The sequence below is a fragment of the Psammomys obesus genome, unplaced genomic scaffold, assembly GCF_907164565.1.
Source record: "Psammomys obesus unplaced genomic scaffold, mPsaObe1.curated_primary_1811, whole genome shotgun sequence".
In the NCBI taxonomy this organism is placed as follows: domain Eukaryota; kingdom Metazoa; phylum Chordata; class Mammalia; order Rodentia; family Muridae; genus Psammomys; species Psammomys obesus.
The window spans coordinates 6159934-6183651 of record NW_026596256.1 but is presented as its reverse complement, the minus strand read 5'-3'; the positions used below and the strand labels follow the sequence as shown (position 1 = coordinate 6183651).

The following is a 23718-nucleotide window of genomic DNA, read 5'->3' as shown; positions in this document are numbered from 1 at the left end:
TGAAAATAGAGAATAGTTCAACCGAAGGTCAAAATTTAGGCTGGTTATGTGAAATTGAATTTTGTATTGAAAGTTAAAAATTTCCATTTAATACAAAATTTTAAAATTTGAGAAATACGTTTAATTTTAGAAGACTTAGGATATTCCTAAATGAGATTTTGTTGTTTATATGAACTCTCATAAAGACAGTTTTCCTGCAGTTAAATCCTAGAGCCCCACCTATGTTAGGACTGTCTTCAAGTTTTTAAACACTGTGCTTGATATTCTTTGTTTCTAAAGTGAAGGTAACTATAGACTCTCAGAAGATATAAAGCAGTTAAGCAGTACAGGTGCCATGCTAGTGCTATGACATGGTGCTATCATCATTTGCCCTGTTAACACTGTTTGTCTAGATTTGGGAATGTTTTTAAGTCGTAAAAAATGTGTTTTTTAACTTGAATTTTACTTCCAGTCTGTTGGTAATTTTGATTTCTTTTGCTTTTTCAGTTACCTTTATTTTAAGCCACCCTTTGTATATTTTTATGGGCTTGCTGGTTCTTAATAAGATAGAGTAAATACATGTACTCACTTCTTCCTGAAATTTACCACTGGAAGCGTATGAACTTTTTCTTGTTTACCAGTAAATAAGAGTTCCTAAAACAGTATTGGATTTAATGAATGAGTATTTGAATGAGCATTTTGAAATACATCAAATGTAAAAAGAAAAAAAAAAGTAGTTATTTTTTTTCCTAAATTTTTTCTTTTGGATACTAAAAGGATATCCACTTTATCATTGTATAATAAAAATAGTATAGCTGGGTGTGTTGGTACATGTCTGTAATGTACCAACCTGAGAGGCAGAGGCAGGCAGATCTCTGTGAATTCTGCCAGCTAGGTCTACAAAGTGGGTCCAGTACAGCCAGGGTTAACAAAGAAACCCGGTCTCGAAACAAAACAAAATGTTTCTAACTGGATATAATTGTATTAGTCAGTGTTCTATTGCTGTGAAGAGACACCATGACCACTGTTACTTTGGTAATCATTTAATTGGGGCTGGTTTATAGTTTCAGAGGTTTAGTCCATTGTCATCATGGCAGGGAGCATGGCATCATGCAGATTGATCTGGCGCTGGAGAAGTAGCTTGAGAGTTCTCTATCTGTACCTGTAGGCAGTAGGAAGAGAGAACCAGTGGCACCGGCTTCTGAAATATCAAAGCCAACACCCAGTGGTAAACGTTCTGTAAGAAGGCCATACCTCCTAATCTTTCAAATAGTTCCACTCCCCAAGCATTTAACTATAGGACTCTATGGGGGCCATTCTTATTCAAACCACCATAGTAATAATTTACATGATTTTGTCAACAGAGAATAAGCATGTCATATTATTTTATTCTCGGTGTGTTCATCTAATTCTATGCATTTAGTGGGACTGGTAATGGTCTTTAAAATACCATGTTGATGGGAACAGCAGTAACTTGAGTCATTTGCTGCAAGTCATAATGTTGACAGTAAATCTACTTTTTCCTTTTCTAATTTTTGAGGTTTAGAAGAAAATTATATATTTTGTAGAAATCTTTTTTAATGCTTCAACACTGACTACTAAGTTGTCCATGCATCATTTTCCATGTGAAAATTGAGCCAAGCTGCCTCTTTATTCCATCTCTTTTTTCTCTATAATTTCAGTAATATAAAAATGAAAGGTAATTTTGTCTTAGTATTTGTTCTTAGATACTCTGTCTCTTCTGATCTTTTTTAAAGGGGAATTTGTCCTGAATTCCCTTGCCCCCATAATCATTTGCTGTAGTTGGTGTATTTCTCTAGATTTGATTTTACTGTTTTTCTTCCGCCTCTGTAAAAAAATAGGTCAGTGTTTTCTCTTTCATTTCTTATATTTGTAACTCTCAATCTTTGACCAAAATTTGCTGTATGCAAATGATTTAGGACATTTTTAGTGTTCATGGTTCCCTGATAATTGATTGTATGATATTGTTCTAAAGTGAATGTTGGAAAAAACCTCCCATGTCATTTCTGTTTACTTTTCTTTTTCTTGTTTGCTTTCAGCTGGTTGGTGGGGAATTTGATTTGGAGATGAACTTTATTATCCAGGATGCTGAGAGCATAACATGTATGACAGAGCTTTTGGAACACTGTGATGTAACATGTCAAGCAGAAATATGGAGTATGTTTACAGCCATCCTGCGAAAAAGTGTTCGGAATTTACAGACCAGCACAGAAGTGGGGCTAATTGAGCAAGTATTGCTGAAAATGAGTGCTGTAGATGACATGATAGCAGGTATGGCATGGCCTAGTAGAAAATTAAGATTTAAATAGTTATATAGTCTCGTGTACTTTATATTCTACAGTGAAAACAGATTTGTAGAAATTGCCCTGATTTAAAATATAAAATAGGAATGTATGGACAAATTGCCTTTTATGTTAATTGAAATGCACAGACTAGAAGAAAAAACAAAGTTGTACTGTGCAATCATAATTAATAGTTTTTTCTTCCCCAAGTTTTAAAAGAACCTTGGTACTATGGAGTAAGTACAATAGAAAAATTATCAAAAAAATAAACAGTATCTTTTTTGTTACATATAACTCAACTATGACATATTTAAAATATCAGCCGTTTACCAAGTTACTGCAGTTCCATGTCTCCAATCTACTGTACCTGGCACCTGAAGAATTAGCAGAGTGTATCTTTTCAAAGTACCTATAGACTTTAATTTTTAAATATTTAGAATAAAATATTAAGAAAGAAGGAAATGAACAGTAATTTTGAACACATTTTTGAAATTTTGGTTTTCTTACTGTTTTGAGATCATGTCTAATTGCTTACGAAGTGGCATGTATTTCTGTTGAACATGGTTATAGATGAATAACTAACATTAAAAATGAGATTAAATTTGAATTACTCTCAATGCTCAGAGTTATTTTACAGAAACTTGGATAAATGTGAGTGTTTGTCTGTATAAATGCAGTAGTATATATTGTATAGAACATCATGGTTTTCAATCCTGTTACCTGAGATAAATACCTGTTTTTGTTTGTTTTTCTTTAAGTGGCTACTACTTTAGAGAATAGTTTAGAGGCATGCCCAGAATATGCATAGTGGTTTATAGTAGTTATTGGAACTTAATTCATCATGAGCACTGTGATAAGAAACCAGTGAGGGCATGTTAAGCATTTTATGTCATATATCAAGTTCTTAAATAATCTTATCTTTTCTTCCCAAGGTCCTTCCCAAAGGACCTTGTAGCCGAAAGATATTAGCAAAAGTAAAAGTAATGAGTGTTTTGAAAGAAAAAAAAGCCATGCTGCTTAACAGGAGAGAAATTAAATGTGGGAACCTTACTGAGAATTTGAACGAGTACGGCACTTTATTACGTTCCCGTCTTTGAGTGCTGCAGTGGGTTAAGTTAACAGAGGTACTCTTAAAGTTAACAGTTTCATCACCGAAATGTGCGTAAATATTTGTAATAAATTGATAACAATTTTTATAGTAGTCGTAGTTTTTTTCTTTTTCAGATTTTTGTTGTTGAAAAGTTATCTGCCATAGTAAAATAAAATTAAACTGCTTACTTATGTGTAATCTACAAATTATAACACAACATATAAAAAATTTTAAAGTAACTCAAAACAAATTTTGTCTCATTCATCCCAATAATTGTAAATACAAAGTTGATATTTTACAAAATATTTTATGTAAATATTTAAGAAATCTTCAGTGATAGCTATTTTGGCTAAAAGATTCTAGCTTTTATTCTTTTTAATTTTTTTTTTTTTTTTTTTTTTTTTTTTGAGACAGACTTTCTATGTGTAGCCATAGCTGTCCTGAATTCCCTTTGTAGACCATGCTGGCTGTGAACTCACAGAGATCTGTTTGCCTTTGCCTCTCAAGTGCTGGGATTAAAGGCATGTGCCATCATCTCCTGGCTGCTTCTTTATTTTTATATAGAATTTTCTCTTAGGAAGGAGCTTGATTTTATGATCTAACATTGTCATACATTTTAATTATTTAATTAATGTGGCATCTTGTTTTATTTAAAGATTTCTCAAGAATGCCATAGACACTGCCAAAATTTTACCATAGAGATTGTTCATTCCTTTTACTAATAAGTGAAAGATAATGAATTACTTATTGCTGATGATAATCATATTGGATTTTGAAATACGTAAATAATGTGATTTTCCAAATACCAATCTTTAATCTTTGGTATTTGACATTATAGATTTTATAATAAAAATATATCATTTCTGTCTACCCTAATCTACCCTAAGAATAATTGGTGATAATTAATCATTTCTGTCTATCCTAACCTAGCCTTGTATATTAATTGGTGATAAGTTTTAGTTTCATATATATGTGTATATATGTGTGTATATGTATTGTATTAACTTGCATATGACATAAGTACTTTAGAATCTAAGATGTATCAATATTCAGATGTTTAATTTCTTGCAAGGAATATTGAGAGAAATATTAATCATAGGTAAAGATAAAGTTATCAGATACCAGAATAATTTTTCGCATTATTTGGTGCGTTGTATGCACTACACATTCGTAAGCATTCCCATTAGCAGAGTGAATATCTGTAGCACTTTGTTTAAATTAGACCCACTTTCATGTTAGTGACAGGAAGAGTTCTGGAACCATACATACTGCATGGGTTTGAATACTGACTGCTATTTGCTGTGCACACAGTTGGGCAGTGTGACTAAGTAATTTGGTGTAGAACTTATCAATTTTAAAAGCAGATGATGTATTTACAAACTCACAGTCTGATTTTGAGGGTTTCTGATACTAGTACATACTTAACACTTAACATAGTGTCCCATGTGGAGTAAATGCTCAGAGATGTTAATTCCCCGAGACTAAATGTTTCACTACCATGTTTTGTTGGTTAACTGCCAGTTTCCAGTTGAAAACAGCCTGTGTGCAATGCAAAGCCTTGCTACCTTTGAGTATTTTTACCTCCGTTTTTCTACTTGTAACAAATCTCTGTGTTTGTATTATGAATCAGAACAGGCATGAGTGAAGACACTGAGGCATGTTAGATTTGTAAGCAGAAGTAACATTTACTGACTTCCTGCACCTCAAAAGTACAGAACCTTGAGAGATGAGCTCATGCCTAGAGTAGAGAGTAACTGTATTCTCCTTTGTAGATCTTCTAGTTGATATGCTGGGGGTTCTTGCAAGCTACAGCATCACTGTCAAGGAGCTGAAGCTTTTATTCAGCATGCTTCGAGGAGAAAGTGGAATCTGGGTAAGCTGTGGTCAGAGGGAGGGGTTTTTAGTACAGTCTGTTAGTACTTAATGGTCAAGGGATTGTCACTGGAGAGCCATAAATATGAATTAGTAATGGTAACTATTTCCTTCTTAGGCTATTTAATAAATCATTTAAATGTAATTTTTTTAATAATTACCAATCAGTCCATTGATTAAAATGTGGATTACTAGGTATTATCGCTAACTTTGTGTAGTGACTATTTCTTTGTTTTTCCAGCCAAGGCATGCAGTAAAATTATTGTCAGTTCTTAATCAGATGCCTCAAAGACACGGTCCTGATACATTTTTCAATTTCCCTGGGTGTAGTGCTGCGGTAAGCTTTAGATTCATGTACATATTTACCTGTCTCTCTGTTATCTGAGTTTATTTGCTATTAGATTGCCCTGTGAATAAAATGGTAAAATTTTGCTGTTGTTGTTAGGGAGGAGGCTTGAGACAATCTTGTTATGTAGACCTGGCTGGAGGCCTCCACCCCACAGTCATCCTGCCTCAGCTTTCCTGATGCTAGGATTAGGGCCATGCATCACCAAGCCCTGTTTACTGATGGTGGTTGGCTTCACTGTGCTTTAGAGTTATTCCTCACTCCATTAACACTATTCAGGACAGGTTTTCTCAGCTAAAACTATTCCAGCTTTATTTAAAAAACAATGAAGTCCTACTAAAAACTAGCATAAGGAGTCAGAATCAGAAAATTATGTGGTGTGTTTGTCAGGCACGTGTGTTTATATTGTAGACATTAAAGGAGGGGTTTGGAGAACCATGTGGAGCATGCTGAGCAAGCTGGAAATGGTATTTAACCCACCGTTTGCCTCAACAGACAGCAAATGAAAATTATTTAAGTGAAATAGTAGTAGTTGATTTTCGGGGGAAGGGAAATTTGACCAGAGTGACTTTGTATTTCATTTAAGTGATAATTTACCCTTTTTTATTGTCCTGTAGGCAATTGCATTGCCTCCTATTGCAAAGTGGCCTTATCAGAATGGCTTCACCCTCAACACTTGGTTTCGTATGGATCCATTAAATAACATTAATGTTGATAAGGATAAACCTTATCTTTATTGGTAAGTTGTATACTAAATTATTGGACTTTTGTCTTTATGTACTTGAATTTTGAAATTATACACTGTGTTATAAAATTTATATAGCTAATATTTATTTATTTACTAATGATTCTAAGTGTATTCACATTTTAATTTTTTCTTTCACTTGCAATATAAGAATCAAAGATAAGTCTGTTAGAGGGATCATAGGATTTCTACTGGCTGATGTAGGAAGTAAGACACCAGTTCCCATCAGAGTTTGACTACTTTTTCTTTAATTTCTATAAGCATAATTCACATAGAGGTTAAAAATAACAGTGGCCATACGAGAAATTATAACCAAATAAGATTGTTTAGTAACCGTGTGCTTATTTAGATTAATATATATATTAATCTATGTGTATATATGTATTATATATATGTATATATATATACATCTATTTGTATATATGTATATATATACATTTGTATTTGATCAATCACATTATTGGCAAAATCAGCTCTTTTTTTTGGTAAGATCTATTGACAGGCCTAGTAAATTAGAGACCAGGTTGTTACTGAGAACATGAACTGTGTTGAAATGAGTTTTGAGTGGGCCTTCACAGTACTTGAAGTCTGCCCAGTAAATATTTGGATCATTAATTTGTTTTATGTCTGTGGTATTTTACATGTGAATATAATTTCCATGTCCAATTATTTTTGAGTTAAATTTTTTATTATTTTAGTTATCGTAAATCTTATGTTTTAGTCTCTGTTTGGCCAATGTGTTAAGTATGACTATACAGAGAATTCAGTTTCATTGTGTAAGGTTTTAGTAGGCATTGCTGTGTTTCTTTTAACCAGATTTTTGTATTCTTGTATTAATACAGTTTTCGTACTAGCAAAGGAGTTGGTTACTCTGCTCATTTTGTTGGCAACTGTTTGATAGTCACATCTCTGAAGTCCAAAGGAAAAGGTTTCCAGCACTGTGTGAAGTATGATTTCCAACCACGCAAGGTAGGGCAGAGTAGATGCTTGTTCCCCTTGGAAGTCATGTCAGTTGCCAGTCACCTTGTCTCAGGGCTTTGCAGCTCTAACATCTGTAATATTCTTTCACTTTTCTCCTGACTCTCCATGCTTTCCTCGTTCCTGTATTTTCTTCTCACCTTTATGTCTAATTTTTGTCTTTTGTGAGATATCTTTTGATCTCTTCTGTTGTTTTCTCACTCTTGTCCATGCTCTAAGTCTGGTTTAATTTGTGGCATTCTTCCAGGATGTATGTGCTGAATATTTGCCAGGCACATGCCTGTATAACTAGGAATATGACAGTGGACAGAACAGGAAACATCTCACTTCTTTGCGTTTACATCTTACTGGGATTTTTATCCAGTTGTACAATTTCTTCTACTCTTATTCTTCAGTGCTCTGTTCTTTGGAGGTGAGATGTTGACACTTGACTATCTTTCCACTCCCAGATCTCAGAATATAAAATACTAACTTGCCTTTCTCCAGGTCTGTATTCACACAGGTGCTGAAGTCCTCTGATTTAGAGATCTGCCATCCTCATAATAATTGGGGCATGCTCTTCTTCTTTTTGATTAATTTTCAGTACTATCTGTTATATCTCTGAAATCTATTTTCTTCTAAAATTTTATTATTTGCTGTTTAACTTTTTTACATTGCTTTCTCTTCATCTTAAATGATTAGTTTTCTTTCCTAAACTGTTTTGTACACTAATCCTAGACTTAGATTCATGAGGATATGCATTTACTTAAGGTAAGGGTTTACTTTTTAGGAACTACAATATATATTGAAAATTCTATCCATGTGCTTTATTATGTGAGTGAAGTACATTTATCCCAGTCATCAGATCATATCCTATCAGAATGTTCTGCTTCATGCAACATTAATGTGTAGTCTTTTTCTTGGTTTCCTATCTCCCTTTCCCCCTCTGTCATGGGGATCCAACCAATTTGCATGCATGCCTGCAAGACACTTGCATGCTAGGTAACCACTATATGAAATAGCTTCACCCGCTTGTCTACCTTGATATATGTTATTTTCAGATATAATTATTTTATTCAAATCTTCATTATTCATTTATATGCCCATTTAGTGATTGTTGAGACCAAAATCTGTGACGGATTTATTTTTCATTTTCCCAGTGCCTGATAGAGTATTGAATTCAGTAGACTGTAATATATTGAGTAACTCTAAGAAAATATGACTTAAATAGGACCTGGAGAGATGGCCTAGAAATTAAGAGCACCGGATGTATGTCCAGAGGATCTGGGTTTAATTCCCTGCATTCATATGGCTGCTCACAAACTGTGTTTAACTCCAGTTTTACAGGATCTGACACCCTCACATAGATACTCATGTAGACAAAGCAAAAAAAAAAAAAAATGATTTTTACAAATAAAAAAAAGACTTTTTCTTTTTAAAGACATAAGTTTCATCAATCTAGATCAGTAGTTCTTTACTATTGTGGGTCCATAAAAGCAGTTTAATCTATTTGTTCTCGTTTTATTTGTTTATTCCTATTTGTCTATGAAAATGCACTCCTGTTTTTTCTAGCATTTTAAATATAGTGATTGCAAAGGGTCTCATGAGGAGTGGGACACAGGAATGAAACAGGCTCATTTTTTTTTTTCTTAGAATATTCTAATAATCCTTGGAAATAAAAATCATAATTATTTGGCCTTACTGTTATTTATTATTATGGAAAAATAATATTTAAATTTTTTCTTTCTTTAATTTTTTTCTTCAATTAGAGAAAACTATACCTCAGAAAGTGGGCTACTTGCCTTTTCTAATAAGATTTGCACACTAAAACGTTTGTTTGCCTCTGGCACCATTTAAGAGGTGTCTGACCTTGTTAGAATGAGAGTGACCATTGGCATTTTACCTCATTTATAGAAAGTGTTCAGTGCGTGGCACCTCGTGATATTTGTGTAAATATTATGTTGTCTCTTTTTCTTCATTCTCATTTATTTTCTTTAAGTTATAATATATACCTCAGCAATTTTTAGTATCAGTATATGTATTTTTCTTATTGTTGTATACTTTTACATATTAATTTTTGGATCTCAAATTGAATGTAGGCCACAATAGATGGTTAGTGTCAGTATGCATATGCACTGTCCAGATCTGTTACTATCTTTAAGTTGAAAATATCAAGTCAAATATTGGGGTCCTTTAAATTGGTGAAAACCCACTTGCATCTGTTGCATTTTGATTGTCCCAAGAAACAGAAAATTAAATGTAGCTTGACTGAGATTAGCTTATCCAGTTGATCCAAAAATATATATGAATACATAAATGTAATTTTTATATAAAAATTACATTCTTATAGTCATGTTTCTTATTATTTGTTATACTTATGACCCAAAATAAATGATTTTTTTTAAAACTATAGACCTTATCATTACGTTTTATTAAATAAACAAGTTAATGGTTCATTTAAGTGAAATATAAGACATCATTGAAAATTAGTTTTCTGACTCAGTGATTCCATCAGTGCCATAAGTTAACTCCTCCTTATCACTTATCACTGCACTTGTCTTAGCCCATGTTCTTATGGTTTTCTCCTGGAAGCTTTACAGGCTTATTTGCATCCGCACTTGCCTGGCAGTTACTCTTCAGATCTGCTGTCAGTTATCTTTCAAAACTATAATGGTAATCAACTCATGTTTCTCATAATGTTTTAGAGATAAACCATTATGCAAAAGCAAAAACCCAGTTTGCTACAGATGTTAACAGCATCTAAATACTGAGAAAGTTTTCATCAAGCCTCTGTGCTGAACTTTGGAGCATCCCTTTATTTGCAACATTCTTTCGCTCTTGTTCATTCAGCATTTCCTTTCCATGCTGAAGGTTTGAGATGAAGTTTATTCACACAGTGATTTTTTTTTTAATAATTGTCTTCAATTGTTGAGTACCTCTCCATCAGTTCATAAGCAGCTATTGCTTCTCTGTATCAGTGTTGGGGGCTGGGAGTTCCCTGGCCTTTCATTAGAGTCATAATAAATGGGAGGAAGGGACATGAGATGGAAAGTCCTTGATATTTCTTGTAGGGAAGTACAAAGGCTATGATTGCATTTTAGAGAGTAGTAACTATATGTGATCTTTGACATCCTAGTTGTTGTATTGCAGTGGTACATGATCAGCATCGTCCACATCTACAATCGATGGAGGAACAGTGAGATCCGCTGTTATGTCAATGGCCAGCTGGTATCCTATGGTGACATGGCTTGGCATGTTAATACAAATGATGTAAGTTTAAATTTCTTAAATGTATTTTACTATATGGTTCCTCACTGTAATATAAATAATGGCTGTTTGGTAGAAACATGCAAATTTTTGTTTGAAAGGTTTTATTAGTTTATATCTAATTTTTTTGGGGGGGTATCATTACTTTAACCAAAGTTTTTTTTTTAATTTTTTATTTAACTTTTATTAATTACACTTTATTCATTTTGTATTCCCCATAAGCCCCTCCTCCCCTCCCGTTCCCACCCTCCCTCCCCTTTCTGCATGCATGCTCCTCCCCAAGTCCACTGATAGGGGAGGTCCTCCTCTCCTTCTTTCTGATCTTAGTCTATCAGTTTTCATCAGAAGTGGCTGCATTGTCATCTTCTGTGGCCTGGTAAGCTGCTCCCCCCTCAGAGGGAGGTGATCAAAGAGCAGGCCAATTCTTAAATTAATTTATATTCTTATAATTTATATTTAATTATTAAATATAGTATGCAAATATCAGGCATATGATTTAACGTTATTTAAAAAGGTAAAAATAAGATGCGATTATGTGGTGCCCTGGGGTCAAGCCATGTAGGTGCCTCACATGTAAACACAGGTCTGGGTATGCCCTTTGACACAGGACAAAAAGCTTGCAAAATTGTATTATAAAAATCTCAGTCTGGCTGCATGTGGTGGTGAATACTTTTAATCTCAGCATTTGGGAAACAGGCAGTTGAATTTCTGAGGTCAAGGCCTGCCTGGTCTACAAAGTAAGTTTCAGAACAGCTAGAGTTACACAGAGAAACTCTGTCTCATAACTCAAAACAAAACAAAACAAAACAAAACAAAACAAAGCAAGACCAAACTTCTCCCCCTCCCAAATCCTCAATCTGACACAGTGCTGAGAATTCCATGACAGAAAAGGACTGTGCATACACAAGGTAGATTACATACGGGATGCCGTCATCATGACGTGAGAGACTTTCTTCACTTTGTGTGGTATTGTTGGAGCAGCTGACACGAGATTCTGGATAGGGAAGACATAGGGTTGAAATCTCAAGAATCTTCCCATTTCTGTAGTTTGGGTTTTCTTTTCCTTCCTCCTGGCATTTTAGGGCCAAAGTAAAACATGGTTTTTAGTGTCTATAGTATCTTTAAGGTCAGTGATATACAAACCTTCCAGCGTGCCTGGTTGTAATAATAATGACTGGCTTTAAAACAAAACAAAACTAAAATCTACTTCTAAAATTTGTCTGCATATTCTTTAATTTCAATCTGTTTGAGGGCAGGGGTTATGAGATATTCTCTTTTTCTGTTTCATCTTAAATGGATGAGACTTTTTACATTGTCTCTAGTCTGTCTGTAGATCAGTGGATGATAAGCTGTCCTGACCCAGCCAAGTTGACTTTACTCTGTGTTTGTATGACCTAGAAGTTAAGAGTCTTGGATTTTCACTAAGAACATTTTTTAAAAGACACAACAACAATAGCAGAGCAAATCAATATGAATATTCACAGAAGCTGCCTGGAACATTCAGAACTTAGAATGTTCCTACCTGTGCCTTTATAGGACAAGTTTGCTCTACGGCTCAGCTGACTTATAGTGGAACTATAGGCAGATGAAAACACAGAAATGAAATTCTGCTACCTGTCTGTTTTCTGATGTTGCAGGAGGATTCAGTCTCTTTATTACTAACATATGAAGGAAGCCCCTTTAGTTTTGTTGATTGACATTAGCTGAAAAGACACTATTTAAAAAAAACAAAAAACAAAACAACAATGGGAGATTTAAAATTCTCTGTGGTATTACTTCAGGAAATACAAAAGCCTGGTTATATACACGCGCTTTACGTAGTAGTAATTTTTAATTTCCACAATTTAAGTTACACTTGCATTTTTAATAAGTTCTTGCTTTTGTATTCCATTTACATTTTTGTTATTGTATGTATTTTTGTTATTGTATGTATGTATGTATGTATGTATGTATGTATGTATATTTTTGTTATTTTATGAAGCACAAGTGGGATTTCATATTTGATAGATCTGTCTGCCTAGTGACTGATTTTTCTGGCTCTGCCTAATTGATAGCTGAATGTTGGTGTGCTTATTCAATTGAGGTGTGGGATAACCTGTGGAGATCAGGGAGGACAGTGAGCAGTAACTGCTGTCTCTGCTTTATTGGGTGGCATTGAAAGGATCTACATCCAGGCTTTCTGGATGGGAGATCTTTTAGGTGAACGTTATATTCAGCAAATTGAGTCATTGTGTTTTTGCTTCTGTATAATCTCTACTCATAAGAAGAAATTCTTCATCATTGCTGATTTATAGAAAAAGAGGGTGGTGTATCCATGTGGAGAAAGAAAGTAGAATTAAAACATTTAATCCTATGGATTTCATAGTTAAGATTTGGCAAAGTTCATAGTTAAGATTTGGCAAATCATTCTTTTAAGCTCTCTAAATTTGTTCAGTTGTAAATTATTAACAATTTAAATTAGTTTTTTTCATGAAACAAAGTATAATTTGTTTTCTGAATTATGAAATTCAGTTAGAAACAGTTACAAAATTTGCCTTTAGTGTTACAGTTTGAACATATAGTCAGATCTGAAGATGCAATTGATGCTTGTGCGTTTAATTCCTATTTAGCTAACTTTATTCTTCTAGAACTTATTATTTGACTGTTACTATTGAAATAGTTGAAAAATAAATTAAACAATGCTTTTCTTTATTATTGGTATCTTAAAGTATTCCCGTTAGTGAAGAAATGCATTCTTAAATATTCTGTCATTACAAAATAATAATTTATTTTTTGTGACTTTTAAAAATAGAGCTATGACAAGTGCTTTCTTGGATCTTCAGAAACTGCTGATGCCAATAGGGTATTCTGTGGCCAGCTTGGGGCTGTGTATGTGTTCAGTGAAGCTCTTAACCCAGCACAGATATTTGCAGTTCATCAGCTAGGACCTGGTTATAAGGTAGGAATAACCATATTATTACAAGTTCTCTGCAAATGTTTTATTGTACAGTCTACTGTAACTACTTAATTTAGTGAAAATTTTTGTTCAGTGTGGTTAAGTGGTTACTGTGATTGTTCTTTTCATCTATTCTTTCTATTTTTAATTATTATCCTTTCATGGTTTTTTTTTATTTTAATGAAGGTATTTTGATATTAAAGATATGCCTTTAGTTATCAGTTCTGAAAAAGTATTTTCTAACAGTATGTTGCTTATTACAATGGTATTTGACATCTCAGATTGTGAAATATGTACATTATATTATGATCATCCAAAATGACTCCTCAAGGGCTGAGTGCTTGAGCACTCAGGAGGCAAGAGCACTCCCTGCTGTTCCAGACAGCAACCAAATGGTGGCTCATAACTATCTATAATGGGATCTGATGCCCTCTTCTGGCATGCAGACTTACATGCAGGTAGAGCACTCATACACATAAAATACACAAATACATAAATCTTCAATAAAAATGATTTGTTGGAAAGGGTAACATGGGTTAGAGAGTTAGAGGAAGAAGCATTGTCAAATGCTGTGTCCTATTGAGGTCACTCATTTTATGCATGTGCATTTATTTGTTCCTAGTATTGTGTAAAGAACGGGGTAATAGGTGTGCTCCTGTCACAAAACCACTGACACTGACTTATCATATATTCTGATTTCTATTTTGCTGTGAAATAGATACATTTTAGGCAAGATATAGCATTGATTCCTATGAATTAGTTTTTAATGAGGATACTTGGTTAAGTATGGGTAGATTATTTATATCACATTCGGAGTTATACAATTTTAGACTATTTGGAGGTGAGACAAACTTATACATTATAAATCAAAGTTGAGTCAGTCACTGGTAGTGCATGCCTTTAATTCCAGCATTTTGGAGGCAGTCAGATTTCTGAGGTCTAGGTCTGATCTACAGAGTAAGTTCTAGGACAGCCTGGGCTCCATAGAGAAATTCTGTCTGAAAACAAACAAACAAACAAACAAATTAAATCAAAGTTGATAATGTTTGAGGAACATATATCTTAATTTAAAGCATTGCTGCTTTTTTAAGTTTAATGTTTAAATTAATGTGAAGATTTTTATGGAAGAATAACACAAAATATTAAAATATTCTTTAAGCCTTTTTACATTCATGTTTTTGTTTTCTTATTTTGCTTTATTGTAGACTTGTAAGTAACAAAATTATTCTTTTTAAAGATCTTTTTGTTCCTGGTGATTTTTAAGAACCAAAATACTTAGAAGAGTCTTGCTGTTTTTTTTTTTTTTTTTTTTTTTTTTTTGTCACAGTGACATTACATGCTGCTGTCTTGTATCCATTTAGTTTTCTTTGTTTCAGTAGGCCTAGATATGAATTGGTGTTAGTATAGCCACTTCTCCCCCTATACCAGTCCTACCCCCCTTTATAGATTTCTTTCTCACATAATATGTCCTGATTACTGCTCCCAGGACCTCTATTCCTCCCACTTCCTCTCATCTCTCCTCCCATCTGGATCCCTTTCTCACATTAGAAAACATACAGGGTTCTAAGGATTACTAGTAAAACATATCAGAGTTGGACAAGACAAGCAAACAGAAGGAAAAGAGCTGAAGAAAAGACACATATCTCAGAGACCCACTTGCTTCCACACTCAGGAATCCCATACAAACACTAAACTGGAAGTCATATAAGCACAGAGAACCTGTTATGTAGGCACTATTCATGCTGCCTCCGTTTTGGTGAGTTCATAGGAGCTTTGCCCATGTTGATTTAGAGAACCTTGTTTTCTTTCATTTTTTTATTTCTTTAAATTCATTTTACATCCTTGTTGTAGCCCATCTCTCCTCTCCTCACAGTCCCACTCTCTCACTCCTCCCAGTTTGGCCTTTCCTTTTCCGCTTTCTCAGATCCCTTTCCCAACCAGCCCAGCTCATCAAGTTGCATCAGGGCTGAGTTTGTCTTCTTCCCCTGTAGCCTGGCAAGATAGTCCCGCCCCGGGGGAAGTGATCAAAAAGTCGTTGGAAAGTGAGTCCATGTCTAATGCAGTCCCTGCTTCCCATAGGAGAGGACCCACATGAGGCCTAAGCTACCCACCTGCTACATCTGTGTAGGGGGCCTAGGTCCAGTTCACACATGTTTCTTGGTTGATGCTTCAGTCTCAGCAAGTCCCTCTGGGCCCTGGTTCATTAGCTCTGTTGGTCTTCTTGTGAAGCTCCTGTCACCTCCAGGTTCTTTTCTTTTTCTTTTTCTTCCCACTTTCCCACAAGATGCCCTATACATTACCCAGTGTTTGGCTGTGAACCTCCTTATCTGTTTTGAGGTGCTGCTAGTTAGTGCCTGTCAGAGAACAACTCTGTCAGGCGCCCGTCTGCAAGTTTAGCAGAGCATCCTTCATAGTAATATATTGAAGAAGCATGGAGAGAGTGCGTAAACTAGTCTTTGTCACTGATTTTAGTGGAATAGCTTCGAGTTTTTCTCCATTTAAATTGATATTGGCAATCTGTTTGCTGTATATAGTTTTAAAGTTTAAAGTACATGTATATACATATATATACATATGTATATATACATATTGCTCAACATATGTACATATATATGTACACACACACACAGACATACTCATACATAGAGTGTTTGTCTGCATCTATGTATGTATACTCCCATGGAAATGGAACCGCAGATTTTTTTTTTGTTGTTGTTGTGCTGCTATTTGGGTTCTGGGAACTGAACGTAGGACCCCTGGGTGTTCTTTACCAGTGAACTGCTTCCCACACTGTGAAATAACTTTTCTTAAGCACTAATTAAATGATATTAAGTGCAGTGACAACAATATATATATATAAAGATGAGAAATTGATAAATAATATAAGTATTAATACAGTATCATTAATATAAGTAAAATTCAGAATCAATAAGAACTTCCTAGGAGCACATAATGGAAGGGGAAAGATCTAAGTATTATATATATATAGTTCTTCTACTAAGAAAGGAGCCAGCATTATGTTGAACAGCTTTACAAATTAGAAATGTATCATTTGGTTCTTTTTGGCATGTTCTGTTATAACAGTGGTAACAATGAGAAGAAGTCCTAAGTCACTGTACTCCTTCTACAAGTAGTACCTGGATGTAGGGTATGGAGTGTCTTCACTGAAGTTTGGCATTTATACAAGAAATACCTCTAGTTGTGGGCATGGCATGAGAAAGTATTATATTAAGTTATAGAACTCTGTATACACCTAACCATTATTTAATGAAGATTGTAAATTCATGAGCACACATGAATTTTGTCAGTTGGAAATACAAAGTACAGTTATTGTTCAACAGTTTGTGTTTGCAAAACTCTTTGCAAAACTCTTTAGTAAACAGGGGTTTACTAGAAATTTAGATTAAGAAAAAAATGCAAACAAAACCCAGCCACATTCACACACTTCACTTCAGTGAGCAAAGTCACTGCTTGCAAGAGAGCTGTATATATTTAGACTGTGCAGAGTATGTAGGATTTAAGTTAGTCAGTTTGCCTGATAAAATATTACACGAAAACTTTGATACAAGAATACGTTGTATGGTGAGGCTGTTACATCACATTCCCATTACTTTTGTAACCTTACTCCTGTATCTCTCTGTACCCCCAAGAGGGGTTTCCCTTCCTTTTTTTCATTTTAATACATTATTGTAACCTACAGAGTTCATATTTAAGAATCTCACAATTACTATAGAAAAAAGTTGCAAAATAAAAATTCTCACAGTGCTGTCGGTAACTAAGTATATGTCTTTCCATTTAGCTGCATTCAGAGCTGTCCATATGGGCTGGAAATACCTGGAGCACCTTTGTTTCTACTTTTATATCACACATTTGAGTATGACTCCCTTAACCTTTAAAATGCGTAAACCACAAATAAGAAAAAAAACATACTATTTTTATTTTTATGAAACTGGCTGAACTTATTAATATGATTTTCTGTAGTTGCAGCCATTTTCCTGCTAATGACACAATTTCATTCTCTTTATGGCTAAATAAATATTTCCATTATATAGATGTGACTCATTTTTTTTAATCCATTTTTCTTTTGTAGGATACCTGGATTGGTTTCATAACTTAGCTACTGTAGCTAGATGTATATTGAGCACTGATATGCAGGTGTCTCTGTAATGTGCTGACTTGGAGTCCTTTGGGAAAACACCCGGAGTAGTATAGTGTATCATAGGGTGAATCAGTTTTTCACGGGCTAAGTAACTTCATGAGGATTTCCATAGTAGTTGGGACATCTGCTTTTGTGCCAGATACTTGCTGTTTTTCTTACTCTGGTCCTATGTTAGAACCTGATACAGATATGAACATTATTCTTTTCCCTCAAGTTTGCTTTAGTTATCCAGGGTCTTTTGTTTGTTGGAATGTCTAATATATTGAGCATAAACGAAAGTGACATAGAAGTATGTCTGAAGTAGAATGTACAAATATTTTAGGTATGATAGATCTAAAGACCTTAGTAACTGCACTTCAAATAAATTTAAGAGAGTTGAGCACTTGGACCAGTTTCAGAAGAGACAGAACATCTTGCCTGGGGCTGCTGTAAGTGCCAGTTGCAGCGGAAGTTGCTGGAGATGGCTGAGGCACAGCAGTGTCTGAGGAGCAGAGTACCTTGTGAGGAGTGCAGGAGGGCCAGCAGCTGGAAGAGGTGCACAGGAGTTCACTTTCAAGCACACATATACTATTGTTTAGTGCTTTTGTGCTTAAGGAAACTATAAAACTGGTTTGTTTAGTTTTGATGTGATGGTTTTTTATGGTCAGTGCCAAGCCTGAGAAGGAAGCAGAGGTGAGGGAACAGAAACACAAGACCTTTGTGGAGAAATGTGAAAAACAGGTTGGGCATTTCCTCATACAACCTCTGGGCCAGCAGCCAGAGAGGTATCTTTTGGACAGTGTACACCAGGTGTGTGAGGAAAAGACAACTTATGCTTCATCCTGGAGGGGGAACAGAAATGCTTCTTGATCAAGGGGCCTACCAGCTCATGTTGATGCGGTACAACTGGGAGCAGGCTAAGAGCCTGGAGTCATGCCAAACTGCCTATCTATAAGGCCAGAATGGAACAGAGGAGGAGAAGAGCACAGGAGTAGCTAGGGTGCTGCGGAAGTCTACCATTCCCTTCGAGAACTGTAGGAGTGCTTGGAGGGAGGACCTGTAAAAGTTGCAGGAGCCTTTGTTAGGATTTATCTTATCAAACCAAATGCCATGTGCAGTGCTGCATCTACTGTGTCTTCTGGCTTCCCAGCTCCAAGGCTAAGCTGCACAAATTGGGGAGGAGGTAGGTCGTGGAGACCCATTCCTGATAGCTATCCTCAAGGCAGGTGATAATGAAAAATCAATATGTGACCCCAGCTGCTCCATCACTGTTGTGGGGCCAATCTCCTGAAAAAGAAACCCTGATACCATGTTCCCAGCTTCCAGCTTCCTCCACTTCTGCTGCCCCTCACAATACAGCCAGAAGGCCTGCACAGTGTCCCTGGCTCTATCCCAAGCTATCATTCCTCTCTCTGATTTGAGTTAAATGGCTCAGCTATCTGCATCTCCACCTCCCATCTGTGTTGTGTGTAAATCCTAGGTGTCTAAGGAGAGAGAGGAGTTACAAGGTGAGCACCCCAGCTTAGGAGCATGTGACCCCTAAAAAGGAGGATTGGTCCTTCATGGACTGTATTCAGTTTTTTATTTCTATCTAGTCTTTCCTTTGGAAACTGGGCAGTGATATCCAGTAATCAATTTCAGATGCTCATAAACAAGAGCCCCACAAAAAGTCAAACAACCACAAAAACATAAGAAAAAAAAAAAGACAAAAAAATGGAGAAACAAAAATAAAGAAAACCCTTGAAAATAGAAAAAAATAGAAAACTGATTGAGGAATCAATGTTTGGAAAAACCATACATTTCTTATCAGAAAATTGGGAATTTTGGGATAGAACAAAGTTTTCTAAAGTTATGAAATAAAAACACCCTTCCAAGCCAGACTTCATCCAATGAAACTATCTTTAGGTATGAGAAATAAAAATTAGGGGAAATTTTGACAAGAGCACACTTCAGTGACCCAATTCAGAAGCATAGAGCTTAAGGACTGAGCCACCAACACTACAAATAAAAGGTATAGGTAAAAGGAAAGTCCTCTTTTTCTTGATTTCTCTCAAATGTACACAGTTGATTAAAGCAAATATCCTTCATGTGAAATTTATGTATATAATGTATGTAATAGAGAAAATTGCTAACAGAAAATTTGAGAGAGGCTGGAAATCGTCTTTTATAGTAAATAGTTTCCATGTTTTACTGTTTAGAAATGAATTGTTTGAGATGGACTACAGTTCAGTAACTAACAAAGTCAGTAAAGTCAAAGCCACACGCTTGTCCTCTCTTTCAAATCAAACTGTGCAGTTACACAATTGAAAGGGTGAATGAAACAAGAGCAGCAGAACCAAAATATCTGGGCACAAGGATCTTTTCTGAGACTGATTCTCCAACCAAGGACCATGCATGGATTTAACCTAGAACTCCTGCTTGGATGTAGCCTATGGCAGCTCAGTGTCCAAGTGGGTTTCCCTAATAAGGGGAACAGGGACTGTCTGTGACATGAACTCAATGTCTGGCTCTCTGACCTCCCCCCACCCCCACCCTGAGCATGGAGCAGCCTTGCCAGGCCACAGAGGAGGACATTGCAGCCAGTCCTGATGAGTCCTGATAAGCTAGGGCCAGATGGAAGGGGAGGAGGAATTTCCCTAGAAATTTCCTTAGAAAGGGGGATGGGAAGAGATGAGGGAGGGAGGGTAGGATTGGGAGGGAATGAGGGAGGAGGCTACAGCTGGGATACAAAGCGAATAAAATGTAAAAAAATAAAATTTAATTAAAAATATGTTAAGTAAAAAAAAGGAAAGAAATGAGGTATAGGGTAATGGATAGGATAAACTAAATATGAAAAAGAACATTTGTTATTCTATTCATTTATTTTGGTGAATATTGGATAAGTGAGCAAGATAAATTTATAGGAGTAAATAACTCGTATCCTCTGTCATAATTTAAGGCAAGATTACATAGGTTTGTTTTTTGTTTTTTTCCCCGAGACAAGGTTTCTCTGGGTAGCTTTGGCTGTCCTGGACTTGCTTTGTATACTAAGCTGTCCTCAACCTCACAGTGATCCACTTGCCTCTGCCTCTCACAGTGCTGGGATCACAGGTGCCTGGGTAAGATTTATATTTTCAAACAAGACTGACTGAGTATCTCTGGCTGGCCTGGAACTCATGTGCTGGTTGAAGGCATGAACTACTATTCCTGGTTCTGCTGTCTTTTCTTAAAACTCAATAACATTGCTATGTCTTGAGGTTGTTAATTTTGCATATATGTGGAATGTTTTGTATATTTTTATGTTTCAAAAATTTTTGTTAACACTATTTGGTATTATTATTATCATTAATTGTTTTTCTGTTTTGTTGCTTTGAAACTTTTTTCTTTTTCCCCTTCATTACTTGAGATTGAATATGGGGCTTTATGTATTCTAGGAAAACTCTACACTGAGGTATATCTCTCATAATGTATTTGTATAGTATTGAGAAAGGGCTTCACTAAGTTGGTGGGCTTGTGTTGAACTTAGTTTAGTCCAGGCGGCCTTGACTATGTAGTCTCCCTCCCTCAGCCTCTTAATTCTCTGAGATTATGAGTCTGCTTCTTTGGGCCTGGTGTTTTAAGAACATTGACTATACATATTCAATCTACTTTGCTTACTTTTGCAATTTCCTTAAAACTTTATCTTCTTTATTTTTCTTATTTCAAAATCTAAAGATAAAATTTACAGAAAATTTATAATTACTATAATAAACAGTTTTCCCCTAAATTACTTGAAAATAACTGCTCTTATTATGTCTCTTTATCACTGAATGTTTTGTTTTACAGACAAGAACACTCTTCTTCCAAATTATTGTGTTGCAATAAGTCTGGCTATAATGAATGCATTAGCTAAGCTTTAGAACCCGTTAAATTTTTGTTAATTTTCCCATAATGTTCCTTCCAAGAAAACAGTTCAGTTTGCTACATTTATATTGTACAGTATCTTTAAACCTGCTGACTGAACAGTTTCTCAGATTTTCTTTTTCTTTCTTTGTTTCATTGTTTCCTTCTTTCTTTCTCTTTTTTCCTGTTTGTTTTGTTTTTTGAGACAGGGTTTCTCTTTGTAGCCTTGGTTGCCCTCTAGACCAGTCTGGCGCCTTGAACTCATAGAGATTTGCTTGCCTCTGTTGCCCAAATGCTGGGATTAAAGGTGTTTGCATAGTTGCTTGGGCAGGTTCTAAGATTTTTCATAAAAATGTCTATATGAATATTTTAAGGCACATTCTGGTGTGTTTTCTGAACCTTTTCCTATTTCCTTCATGGATACCCTCTTAACTCTTTTTTTCAGCCCTCACATGGGACCAAGCTCCTTAGCAGATACCTTCCCTTATCTATCTGACCTCCAGGTCACTTTTAGATCTGCAGAACAGCCTTGTTACCCTGATTTCTTTGGAAGGCTGACACACATTGTAGCTGCTTCCCTTAGGCAAATGTGGTCCCTATCCTCCTCATCCTTTGCTTGGCTATGCCCCTGTCTTCACCGTCGTCAGGCTCCAGCCACCCATGCTGTTCCGCCCTTTCTCTTCTATCAGATTCAGTGTTTCTGGTTTTACTTTGAGGTCTTCCATTTATTTGGAGTTAAGTTTTGTGCAGGGTGAAAAGTATGGACCTCTTTTGATTCTTCTACATGTAATAATCCAGTTTAAGCAGCACCATTTGTTGAAGTTGCTGTCTTTTTTTCCCCAGTGTATATTTCTAGTTTTTTTTTTTTTTTTTTTTTTAATCAAAAATAAGGTGTCCATAGATGTTTGGATTTATGTCAGGGTCTTCAGTTTGATTCCATTGATCAATGTATCTTTTTTTTTTTTTTGACAATGATACCATGTTATTTTTATTACTATGACTTTGTAGTATAACTTGAAATTGGGAATGGCGAGACCTCTAGCAGGGCTTTTATTGCTTAGGATTGTTTTACCTATCCTGGGTTTTTGCTTTTTTTCATATGAAGGTGAGAATTGTCCTTTCAAGGTCTGTTAAGGGGAACAGGGGCTGTCTCTGACATGAACTTAGTGGCTGGCTCTTTGATCACCTCCCCCTGACAGGGAAGCAGCCTAGTAGGCCACAGAAGAAGACAATGAAGCCAATCCTGATGAGATCTGATAGACTAGGGTCAGGTGGAAGGGGAGGAGGACCTCCCCTATCAGTGGATTGGGGGAGAGGCATAGGAGAAGAGGGTGAGCTGGATTGGGAGGGAAAAAGAGGGCGGGGCTATAGAATGTTGGAATGTTGGGGATTGCAATGAATCTCTAGATTCCTTTTTGGAGGATCAATAAAAATTAAGTTTCTGTTATAAAATTTATATCATTCATTTAGAAATACTCTTTTTTTAAGCTAGATGTGATGTTCCTCACTATTTCTTTTTTAATTTAATTTTATTTTATTAATTACACTTTATTTACTTTGTATCCCCCCATAAGCTCCTCCCTCCTCCCCTCCTGGTCCCACCCTCCTTCCCCCTTCTTCATGCATGTACCTCCCCAAGTCCATTGATAGGGGAGGTTCTCCTCTCCTTCCTTCTGATCTTAGTCTATGCGATCACATCAGGAATGGCAGCATTGTCATCTTCTATGGCCTGGTAAGGCTGCTCCCCCCTCAGTGGGAGGTGATCAAAGAACAGGCCAATCAGATTATTTCAGAGGCAGTCCCTCTTCTCATTACTATGTAACCAACTATGCAACTTGGATAATAAACTGCCATGGGCTACATCTGTGCAGGGGTTCTAGGTTATCTCCATGCCTGGTACTTGGTTGGAGTATGAGTCTCTGGGAAGACCCCTGTGTCCAAATTTTCTGGTTCTATTGCTCTCCTTGTGGGGATCTGTCCTCTCCAGATCTTACTGTTTCCTACTTCTTACATAAGATTCCATGCACTCTGCCCAACAGTTGGCCATAAATCTCAGCATCTGCTTTGATAGTCTGCAGGGAAGAGCCTTTCAGAGGCCCTCTGTGGCAGGTTCCTAACAGCACAGGCTCTAAGAGCAACAATCAATAAATGGGACCTCATGAAACTGAAAAGCTTCTGTAAAGCAAAGGACACCGTCATCAAAACAAAACGACTGCCTACAGATT

At 35.8% G+C, this 23718-nt stretch overlaps 1 protein-coding gene across 1 annotated transcript in view; it reads left to right on the top strand.

The window, feature by feature from the left end:
* Nbea (neurobeachin) overlaps nt 1-23718 on the top strand; it is a 509877-nt gene that overhangs the window by 70546 nt on the left and 415613 nt on the right. The window contains exons 2-8 of the mRNA XM_055596761.1: nt 2040-2271; nt 5145-5245; nt 5486-5581; nt 6208-6329; nt 7178-7304; nt 10443-10562; nt 13351-13497. Of these exons, the coding sequence (XP_055452736.1) occupies nt 2040-2271; nt 5145-5245; nt 5486-5581; nt 6208-6329; nt 7178-7304; nt 10443-10562; nt 13351-13497 (945 nt within the window). The remainder of the gene's footprint in view (nt 1-2039; nt 2272-5144; nt 5246-5485; nt 5582-6207; nt 6330-7177; nt 7305-10442; nt 10563-13350; nt 13498-23718) is intronic.